Consider the following 10,481-nt stretch of genomic DNA (forward strand, 5'->3'; position numbering starts at 1 on the left):
TCTTTCTTACATAATTTCTCTTTCACTATCTTTTTTATCTTTTCAAATCTTTTCATTCATTCTTGTATTATTTCTTCTTTTCTTTTTCTTTTGTATTTTCTTCATTGTCTTTTCTTGTAATATCTTTTATTTCTATATCTTTTACATTATTTATTCTCATAATAATATTGATTAAACATTTTACCTACGTTATGGTATTCGTGGTTATAATAATTTCTTTTCTTTTTATTATAATTGTGATTATTTGAGAATGTACTATGGTATTTATAAATATGATAATTATTATTAAAGTGATTATGACTATTATTTGTTGATAATGATTATATTTATAACATTGATAATATCTTCTAAATCTATTTCTTGGTGGATATTTATTATTTCTATATAATTTTAATGGTATTCTTGTCTTGAAGAAATAGATCTGATTTACCATGAAACACAAACAAATTAAAAAAGAGAAAAACTAGTGTCACAAAAACATATTTTGAATAAAGTATTTCATAACTTTCTACAAAATTATAAAATACTTTATTTATTGATAATTTTTTATCTTTTTATATGTAACATATATTGATTTATATTTGTTAAATAAATATTACCTCCTTTTTTTATGTGATATATAACATAAAATAATTAGTATAATCAACAATGAAATCGGAGAAAAGTTTTGCAAACAAGACTACAATTGTATTCTATTTTAAAAACTATTTATAAAAATATAGAGAAGAGTTAGACTAATTTCATTTATTATATTTGTCAATGTTAAAAATAATATTTATATGTTATATTTTTACTGAGTAAAAATATGGAATTAATTTTTGGTGCAAAATATTCTTATTTTAACTGAATTTATATTTTACTTATATTTATTGAAGAATAAATAATTTTAGAATTATTTAAAGTTGTTAATTTCAAATAACCAAAAAATGAGGCGGCCCTAAAAAATAAGATGACAGATAATTCTATATTTTTATATACTCTAACTATTTATTTGAAAGTATTTTAAGATTAATTTAATGAAGTCAATATTTATGATATCATTATCCAAGTGATTCATTTCTAATATTAAATAATTCATTTTATACATCCTGCTATCTTGTCTTTTCATAACTCATAACTACTCCAACTCATGAACTTTAATTTTAATAATGAATATTTCATTATAAAATAAGTTAATATTTTTAACCAATTCATTTTTAAAAGTGTCTTAAGTATTTTAAAAGATTAAAATGTATTAAATTATTATCTCCTTTATCATTTGAATAAATGAGAGATATTATTATTTATCATTTTATGAATGAATGTTACCAATACCTAGTCAAATTATTATAACTTTTTTCTTATTCATTTAATACTTAATGTTATAAGAATTCTCATTTAACTTCTGCTTTAAATTGAGTGATATTTAATTTCAAATCGTCTCTGATAAATAAATACTATATAACGATGTTATATCATAGTAAGTGTTTAGATTGGAATAGTTGTTGTATTTCTACAATAATTAAAAGAAGTCTTAATTGCCAATTTAAATGGGATACATCAATTAGTCATATCATAAAAATCAATATATTACCATTAATGATATAATTTCAATTAATTTAAAAAGGTATTTGAAATATCAAACAAAATATAGTCATTGAAGAAATGTTGAAGTAGATATTACAAATATAATTAATATTAATAATATAGTTATTATCTTAATAATTAAATCTATTTCTTTCTTATAAATAGAAAACCATAAAAGAGAGAACAATTGTAATACAAATCAAATCAAATTGAAAATGATAATATTAATTAATCATAAAGAAATGAAATTTGAGAAAAAAGATATTATAATGAACATAACACACTGTAATAATGTTAATTAAGAGAAATTAATCAAATTAAAACATCACTAGAAATAAGAGTAATTTAATATTCTACAATAAATACCAATTACAATATTAAAAAGATCAAAACCAATCTACTTTTGACCAATTTCAAAACTATTTCTTAATAATATTTAAATTACTTCATTACAGTATCCACTATCTTATTTTTATTCACAAGTCAATAAAAAGTATATTTTCCATATATAAAGTAAAACTATAATAACCTTTTAAATACCATAAAAATGAAGTACCACCTAATTTATTGGTAACAATTCATTTTTTTTTGGCTATCTAAATACTCTCATTCCGTTTGATAAATTATTTAAAATTAATCATTTCAAATACATTGCAATGAACTTGTTTGATGGTCATTTTACTTTAAACCTTTTTACGAATACAAGAACTAGTTGTAATTTTTTCTAGTTAATATTTCTTTAACTTTATTTTATTATAATGAGTTTTATCAAAAAATTTTTGATAAAAATATCATGAATTTTAATATGTTTATCAAAGACTCACAATTTATTGTTTTTAAATAAAAGTGAATTATAAAATTTAATCTCTAAAATGAATTAAATACCAAACATCAATAATTACTTATTTAAATTTCAATAACTTAAAGAATTAAATAACTTCTTTTCTTTAGAAAAATAAATTATTATTGTTTTGAGTTAAGTTTGATAGGTAATGCAAGTAAATAATAATGTATATGTTTTTCATAATTTTTAATTTCAATACACTAACTAAAAAGTTATTTTAAATATAGAAAAGATAATAAAAATTAATAACTTTATAATTTTTATTCCTTTCAGATAATTTAAAAAGAACAAACATCATATAATTTTAATATTTTCGTTAATTATTAAGTACTAAAATATAATAAGCTAATACTTTGCAAAATAACTAATTGTTATGTATATTTTGTGAAATTAACAACAAAAGAAAAACAAGTCTCTTAAGAAGTCATTAATTAAGAATGAGAGTGTTAATATCAATGCTATTTTAAATAAGAACCTTTATATATTCTGAGATGGTTGTTGAACTTGATCATAAAATGGAGATTTGTTATGACGACTTTGTTGAGCTCTGTTATAAGCATCTTTAATTTCGTGTAATTGATCTTTAAGATATTTATTTTCTGTTTCCAATTCTTGGATTCTATCTTTCACTATATTTTAGTTATGTTAAACTCTCTTTTTATTACAAAAAGAATTAATAGAAAACAAACGAATTTGAACTTCATCTTTTTGACAATAATCATTCATTAAATTAAAATTTAGTACTACTTGTTTTGGGTGTTGTGGTGTGTCATGAACATTTTGAATTAATTTATCCAGTTTATTCCAATTTTCATCATCAATAATATCATTATGAAATTCAACAACATCTTCTTGAGTCACTTTCAACCCATCAACAAGTTGGTTATATTTCGGATTACTTAATACCTCGTCAACTGGAATAGTTCCATCAATCTTGCCGTGAACAAATTGATATTCATTTTGTAATTCTTTGATTTGATGACTTGTTTGTCCATAAACAGACATTTGTTTATTTAATTCATTTAATAATAATCTAATCCTTGTTGCGTGTTCGCTTATTTTACTTGAACACCCAGAGGCTTGATAATAAGTTTCAAGAAAAATATGTTCATCAAATGAACTTGTAGTTTCCATATTTTTAACCAAATTACTTTTTTTGTTGTTTTTATTTTTTTTATTTTTTTTATTTTTTATTATAGTTTATACTATAGTTTTTAATGATTTTTATAATAACTTGATTTGCCAATTCTTTAATTCTTCTTTAAAGTTATATTCTATTCAATATTATTAAATCATCCCCAGAGATACCTTTAGTTTCCTTCTCTTTACCTTCATTTATCTTTATTAAAACTTGAGAGTTACTAATAGTTGATTTAGTCTTAAATAACACTTCTTTAATAATAACACAACTATTAAATTTTACTTATACATAACTGATCGAATGAAACCACCAGAAAATTAAAAAAGAACTATTAAATTACAAAGACTGAATTAAATGGATTTAACCACTTTTTGTAATGAATTAAAACAACGAATTCCTGGTTCAATTGAAGTAGCGATGTATGACCTCAATAAGGTTGAAATTGCAACAAGCAATGAACAACAAACAAACGATAATTTGAAGTATTTAAAAGAAGAAGAAATATATGATAATGTCTCAAAGTTTGGGAGAGGAAAACACAGTTGTTCTACAATTGTGATGGATGATAAAACAATTATGATATTGACTTGTGGAAAAATTAAAGTATTTATTTCATTACGGCCTTTATCTAATATTGGACTTATATACTCTCTTCTTCCATCAATCCAATCAAGTCTTTCAACGATCGAAATCTAATTCATATTATGTTATTGGTTTACTATTTGAATATTAAAATACTGAATGAAATTATTTTTTTATAAGATTAGATAGAAGTAAGAATTAAAACATAAATGAAATGATATCAATGTCATTCATCTTTTTCACAAAACATAACAATATTAGTTGTTTCTATCAATGGTCTATTAAACATAGTTTGAAATTATCATTTTAATCACTTTGACATTAACAATAAAATTAATTTTTTATTAATACAAATTAAAGTCTAATTATTGCTAAAGATATTGGGTTGTTTATTTGAATTTATAGAATAAAACATTGATATTGTTTTTAACAAGAGTGGTGTGGTATAATTTAAAGATGGAAACTAAGTGATATTGTTAATATTTCATTATCAAAACAATTATTATCCTTTTAAATTAGATATATAAATAACCACAATAATCAGAAGAGATTAAAGCTTCTTCTGTTTTCAATCACTTTAATTTTTAAAACTCTCTGCCATAGTGAGAAATACCAATTAAAATAAAATTAGTTCTTTGTAGAATGATGTTGACTTATAGAATTGTCCAGATTAAACAATCCTTATGTTTGGAACAATAAAATTAGATTTTTCTAATAATCTTGATAACTGATTATAATAATAATATTGTATGTTTATCCACTTCAAAACAAAATATAATAAGTACAACTAAATTACATACTATCAGTCAACTTATTATAATAAAACTTTATTCTTTATTAAATTATAAAAAAAGTTTTTGGGTACTGATTATTATGTTTTATATCTTCTCATTATTCTTTGACTTAAATAAAAAATTATCACAACTAATATTTGTCAATAGTTTTAGACTTTGAATTTATTTAAAAAATAATATGATAAGTTATATTCCTTTTATTTTATTAGAGTTAAAACAAATTATCATTATTAATGTGGTTAGTAACCAAATTATTAAAACAATGTAATAGATTCATTGTTTGTTTCATCTCTTAAGAGAAAAAGAAATCTATTGGTTGATCAACATCAACAAAACTTTTTTCATCTTCTTGTTTTTTTGTATCATCCTTTTCTTGATGTTCTGTATCTAAATTTTCTTTGATCTCTTCTTCCTTTTGAGAAGTTTTTATTTTATCTTCTTTCTTTGAAGATTCGTTAGTCTTTTTAGTTGGTATTTTTTCTTGTACTATTTCTTCCTTCTTTTCATTTACTTTTCCTTCATTTCTTTTTCGTTTCCATTCTCCTAATCGTTCATTGAAATTACTTAGTGCAATACTTCCATTAATAATGAATTCATTATTTAAATAAACTTTAATCATATCTTGTGAATTACTTCCAATAGTACCTGAAAATGTAGGATGGACTCTTTCATATGACTTATTAATACATCCACTAGCTTCCATTTTAGTTTGCCACTCTTTAAATGGATTGGTTCTTATAAATCTATTGACAAAATTTCTTCCATAATCAACACCAACTTCTTCTAATTCTCCTGTTATCTTGAATGGTTTTCCATTGAACATCTCTTTATTTCGAGCAAGTCCATTTAATAATGAAAGAACATAATTTGTCATTTCCCCAAATACCCATTCATTACTTCCTTCATTTCCTTTTCCATTTCCATGATTATATTTGGTAATAGCTTGTTTAACATTAAAAATAAAAACTTTATCTGTTTTAGTTACTTCAACACTTTTACTAATACTATTCTCTCGATAAATAAACTTTCCTGTTGATAAATCAACTACAACATCATAATCTTCTGACTTCTGAAGTACTAATGGTGAACTAACACATGCAATAATTCCATTACTCTCCCCTATTCTATAAAAATTATCCATTGTTAAATGCATATAAACTGGTCGTTCTTCTGAATTTAGTGATAATGGTAATTGTAATTTTTCTATTTCTATATTTTCTGGTTTCCCAAAGAAAACTCCTGGAACAAGACTTAACAAAAATAAGATTGTTTCACTAGATACTGCCACTTGTTCTTTTGATGCAATAATCAAAACTCGATAGTCTAATAAAAATAATTTAATCAATGAAATAATATTAATATCAAGTCTATTAATAAGTGCATGTGCTGTAGGTGCTGATGTATAAATTGGTTGGAAAGCTACATTTCCTAATGGAATAAAACTTTTTAATAATTCTTCATTAATCATTTTTGTTTGTACTTGATATGCCTGTACTAGTGTTAATAAAATATGTCTAATTTGATGTAAAAATGGAACTGTACATATTCCAACTAATGAGAGTGTTTTATGTTCCCATTCATTACGTCCATTAAAAATTACTGATACATAAAATGATGTTTTATAATTAAAATAAACATAATCTGGATGTTTTGTTATCATATCAGGAAATGATGTTGTTATAATGAATGTTTCTTCTTCACTACTTAATTCTTCTGTAGAATACAATATTTGTGCAGTTTTATCAATTGAATCTTTAACTAATAAAACAATTCCTCTGATGGCTTGTGTTGTCATTATATGATTAATTTTGTTTCTAGATGAGTTATCAAATCCTCATTCTCTTTTTGTCTTTTCTAAAAATATTATTCTTTATATTTATATACTTTCTTCTTTCTTCTTTCTTGTTAAAATTTTTTTTATTAAAAACAAAAAAAAACCATTAAAGAGAGATACATCATCCTTATTTTCTTTACTTCTTCTTTCTAGATGCTTTCTTCATTTCTTTCTTCTTATAATCTTTGAATGAATGGCACATTCTCCATTTCTTCTTATGTTCCTTTCTAGCTTTTCTTGGTGCTTTGGTCTTCTTATCTAATCCTGCTCTAATTAATTGGTGTTTTGGAACAAATTTCTTTAAAGCTGAGAGTGTGTCATAAATTAATGCAAATCCTGATGTCTTTCCACCTCCATACTTAGTGACAAATCCATTAAGAACAATAGTTTGAACATCTTTTACCTTGTACATTTTAGCAAGCTTTTCTTTAATTTCGGTGAATTTTGGTTGAACAATTCCTGGATGATAAATATCAACAACTACTTGCTTTCTGCAAAGTAATGGATTAACAATCAGATTTCTTGTTCTGATGGTGACTTCACTCTTTTGAGTTGCCATTGCCCCTTCTTTTTAGTTCAACCCTAATTTTTTTTTAACTTTTCTTTTTTTTGTTATTTATACTATTTCTTTTTTTTTATTCTTATTCTTGTTTTTCATTAAATCTCTTCTTTAACCTTATATCAAACTCATCCTATTTCATTCTATTCACTTTTTATATTTGCACATCTTTTTATTCTTTTACAGTAAATCTATTCTATTGTACTGTTATTATTTAGTACTATTAGAATTATAATTGGATGTGATTTAAACTGTTTATTTGTCTAATGCCAACTCACCTATCATTTTATATTCCTAAATAATTCAACGACTCTAGTTTACTGATGTAATACTTAAAAAATTTCAATTTACAACAAAATTCTTTTGGTTTATTTTTTATAACATAATAATATCTTGATTAATAATAGTTAAAATGATTTGTCCTACTGTTTTATTCCATTTGTATTTATTTCCTTCATTCTATTTCATTTTATTATTTCATTTGAATATTTTCTTAATTTTTTTTTCATATGAACCTAAATATAATAATGACTACAAACTTCAATGGACTTTTCAACATTAATTAATTGCTACTTCAATCTAAAAGTATTTAGAACAGCAACATGATTCTACTGAAGTGAATAATTATTTCTTTTTTTTTTATAGTATTTTGTTTAACAACATCTTTTAAGGATTCTTAATTATATTTACACAAGAGTTTGTTATATTATTCTATTCTAGATTCATTTAATTATCATTAAATACAAATATGATCGAATAAATGATTATATGTTATATTATTAAAGACTATCACTGATAAGAAATCATCAACTATTCTTTTTAGGACTTTATATTTAAGTAATGCTTTAATATAAATTAAGAGATAAAACAGTTATTTTGATATAAAAAAAAGAGATATAAAGAAGTTTTTTTTTTAAAACTACAAAATAATATTCATATTGACCTTATCATATAATTGGTACAATTCTATTATCTACACAAATTAAATAATAAATTTATCTAATTAAACTATTAAGAAAGTAACTCATATAGTGTTTAGCCAAATAAAAGACTATTCATTTTTTACTTCAAATAACATTACTTTTTTTGATAAGTTATTCATACTAAAATTGTTCATCAATAACTTATTTAATCACAACACGAAATTTTTTTTTCTTTATTATTTAAGAAAAAAAATGTTAGTTTATATTAAAACTGCTATGAGTTAATATATAAAAAAATTTAGTGATGATTAATGTTTTATGTTTGTTTTTTTGAAGCCAAAAATTTTAACTCTGAATTATGACATATTAAAAACAAAACTAATAATTAAACGTTAAAAGGAGATGGTTTCTGGGTTATTTGTATTTTAGGTGTTTCAGAGAAAATATGTTGAGAGAGACCTTGAAGAATATTAATTGTATCATTTCTCAAAACTTCTACTGATTGGAGACATAGACCACGATTTAAAGTACATATAATTTCTTCAGATACATCACTATCACTCATTAAAAGAAGACTGCCCATTCTAGAGTTATAAGAAGATAAATTACCTTCTGGTTTTAGGCAGTCTACAAGTATTTTTTGTTGACATTAAACGACTTATACATTGAAAAGTTCTTTTGTAGTTTTCCAATCTGAGAATGTTAATTTGGTATGTATTTGCTCCAATTTAAGCATAAGACATATATTTTTGATAAAGAATGGATAAAAATAATTTTATAGTTAAGACTAATGTCATTATTCAAAATAAAAAAATTATGACAAATGGAAAATGAATTTATTCAAGATTTAACTTTAATTAGTTTTTAGATGAGATATTTATGGTACAAAATATCATTTTATTTTTTATGGTGTTATTTTATTAAATAAGTTCATTAAACAAAGAAAACCCCCTAATAGGGTTAAAAATTGTTAGTTATACAAATTATTAGAAGAAATCCCCGAAAAAGTACAATTTTCTTGTAGATTATATGATTTGGAAGGAAAGATACAGTTTTTGAAAAAGAAATATCGAAAGAGACAGTGGAAATACTTTAAAATAAAAGAACTTAATTCATCAAGAATATTGAAATAATGGAATCAACATTTGTATTTGATTGGAAGTTGATTGTTGGATCCATCGGTTCATTATTTTTTGCAGTGTTGTGTGCTGGCTCAGGTATTGGAGGTGGTTGTTTCTATTTAGTAATTTTTGTATTGATTCTTCAAATGGACCCTCATCAAGCAATTCCTTTGTCTAAAATAACTACATTTGGTGTTGCTTGTGGTGGGTTTCTAATTCTTTGGATGAAGAGACATCCAATTGTTCGTTATAAGCCATTGATTAGTTATCCAACTGCGCTAATGGTTGAACCATTAACAATTTATGGAACTATGATTGGGGTAATATTCAATATTATATCTCCTAGTTGGTTAATTATTATTGTGTTAGTTATTTTACTTGGATTCACTTCTTATAAAACTTTTGCTAAAGCTATTAAACAATGGAAAAATGAAAATGAGAAAAGAGATGCTACTAAAGCTACTGAACTTGTTGAAACATCAAAACCAGATATTACCGATAATGACAATGATGATATGAAACCATCAGAAAATGGAAATAATGCTGTTATTGTAGATGAAAGAATTCAAGAAGAAGATGATGAACAAGGAACTGGGCCAAAATTACTGCCTCAAGACGAGAGTCAAGAGGCACAACAACAAGCCAAAATAGTAGAAGAGAAAACGTTATTAAAGAGAGAAATAATAAAAGCAGTCTTGTCAGTTGGAATATTAATTATTGTTTGGGCAGTTATGTTCTTTATTGTTATTCTTAAAGGAGGAGAAAAAATGGATAGTATTGTTGGAATTGAATGTGGAACACCTTGGTATTGGATTTTAACTGTAATTGGGGGACCATTAATGCTAACTGTGACTATTATTGTTGGAATATTTTTATGGTGGAGACAACGTGGAGAAGAGGTTGAAGGAGAAGTTCAATGGACAGTAAAGAATTGTTTAATTATTCCAATTGGTGCATTCTTTGCTGGAGTTAGTGCTGCATATCTTGGAATTGGTGGTGGTATGGTAATTGGACCAATATTACTTGAAATTGGAGTTCTCCCACAGGTAGCAACTGCAACATCTGCATTTATGATTATGTTCACTGCCTCTTCTTCTTCATTACAATATATTATTGA

At 23.7% G+C, this 10,481-nt stretch overlaps 5 protein-coding genes across 5 annotated transcripts in view, besides 23 other annotated features; 2 read left to right on the top strand and 3 right to left on the bottom strand.

Moving 5' to 3' along the window:
• Positions 1-15: 15 nt before the first annotated feature.
• Positions 16-143: a microsatellite.
• Positions 144-204: 61 nt separating this feature from the next.
• Positions 205-308: a microsatellite.
• A 59-nt stretch (positions 309-367) lies between these two features.
• Positions 368-395: a sequence feature (AT_rich).
• Positions 396-512: 117 nt separating this feature from the next.
• Positions 513-598: a sequence feature (AT_rich).
• A 95-nt stretch (positions 599-693) lies between these two features.
• Positions 694-721: a sequence feature (AT_rich).
• Positions 722-762: 41 nt separating this feature from the next.
• Positions 763-793: a sequence feature (AT_rich).
• A 53-nt stretch (positions 794-846) lies between these two features.
• Positions 847-901: a sequence feature (AT_rich).
• A 234-nt stretch (positions 902-1,135) lies between these two features.
• Positions 1,136-1,185: a sequence feature (AT_rich).
• Positions 1,186-1,663: 478 nt separating this feature from the next.
• Positions 1,664-1,710: a sequence feature (AT_rich).
• Positions 1,711-2,294: 584 nt separating this feature from the next.
• Positions 2,295-2,373: a sequence feature (AT_rich).
• Positions 2,374-2,565: 192 nt separating this feature from the next.
• Positions 2,566-2,675: a sequence feature (AT_rich).
• A 212-nt stretch (positions 2,676-2,887) lies between these two features.
• Positions 2,888-3,544, bottom strand: EDI_269670 (uncharacterized protein; the record flags this gene model as incomplete). The annotated part of the gene is made up of 2 exons (XM_001740718.1): positions 2,888-3,039; positions 3,100-3,544. The coding sequence occupies 2 exons, from the start codon at positions 3,542-3,544 to the stop codon at positions 2,888-2,890; spliced, it is 597 nt and encodes a 198-aa protein (XP_001740770.1).
• Positions 3,545-3,561: 17 nt separating this feature from the next.
• Positions 3,562-3,602: a microsatellite.
• A 303-nt stretch (positions 3,603-3,905) lies between these two features.
• Positions 3,906-4,247, top strand: EDI_269680 (uncharacterized protein; the record flags this gene model as incomplete). Its single annotated transcript, XM_001740719.1, has 1 exon — positions 3,906-4,247. The coding sequence occupies one exon, from the start codon at positions 3,906-3,908 to the stop codon at positions 4,245-4,247; it is 342 nt and encodes a 113-aa protein (XP_001740771.1).
• Positions 4,248-4,459: 212 nt separating this feature from the next.
• Positions 4,460-4,492: a sequence feature (AT_rich).
• A 452-nt stretch (positions 4,493-4,944) lies between these two features.
• Positions 4,945-4,986: a sequence feature (AT_rich).
• Positions 4,987-5,086: 100 nt separating this feature from the next.
• Positions 5,087-5,107: a sequence feature (AT_rich).
• A 112-nt stretch (positions 5,108-5,219) lies between these two features.
• Positions 5,220-6,722, bottom strand: EDI_269690 (uncharacterized protein; the record flags this gene model as incomplete). The annotated part of the gene is made up of 1 exon (XM_001740720.1): positions 5,220-6,722. The coding sequence occupies one exon, from the start codon at positions 6,720-6,722 to the stop codon at positions 5,220-5,222; it is 1,503 nt and encodes a 500-aa protein (XP_001740772.1).
• Positions 5,320-5,469: a microsatellite.
• Positions 6,252-6,289: a sequence feature (AT_rich).
• A 60-nt stretch (positions 6,723-6,782) lies between the features above and the next one.
• Positions 6,783-6,810: a sequence feature (AT_rich).
• A 22-nt stretch (positions 6,811-6,832) lies between these two features.
• Positions 6,833-6,864: a sequence feature (AT_rich).
• A 33-nt stretch (positions 6,865-6,897) lies between these two features.
• On the bottom strand, positions 6,898-7,320 carry EDI_269700 (40S ribosomal protein S24-1, putative; the record flags this gene model as incomplete). Its single annotated transcript, XM_001740721.1, has 1 exon — positions 6,898-7,320. The coding sequence occupies one exon, from the start codon at positions 7,318-7,320 to the stop codon at positions 6,898-6,900; it is 423 nt and encodes a 140-aa protein (XP_001740773.1).
• A 26-nt stretch (positions 7,321-7,346) lies between these two features.
• Positions 7,347-7,416: a microsatellite.
• Positions 7,417-7,746: 330 nt separating this feature from the next.
• Positions 7,747-7,826: a microsatellite.
• Positions 7,827-8,299: 473 nt separating this feature from the next.
• Positions 8,300-8,328: a sequence feature (AT_rich).
• A 134-nt stretch (positions 8,329-8,462) lies between these two features.
• Positions 8,463-8,514: a sequence feature (AT_rich).
• Positions 8,515-9,375: 861 nt separating this feature from the next.
• EDI_269710 (uncharacterized protein) overlaps positions 9,376-10,481 on the top strand; it is a gene marked incomplete at both ends in the record, with an annotated part of 1,215 nt that continues 109 nt past the window's right edge. The window contains one exon of the mRNA XM_001733474.1: positions 9,376-10,481. This exon is cut by the window's right edge and continues 109 nt beyond it. Coding sequence (XP_001733526.1) covers positions 9,376-10,481 — 1,106 coding nt within the window.

The sequence above is a fragment of the Entamoeba dispar genome, genomic scaffold, assembly GCF_000209125.1.
Source record: "Entamoeba dispar SAW760 scf_1105229463163 genomic scaffold, whole genome shotgun sequence".
Lineage (NCBI taxonomy): Eukaryota > Evosea > Mastigamoebida > Endamoebidae > Entamoeba > Entamoeba dispar.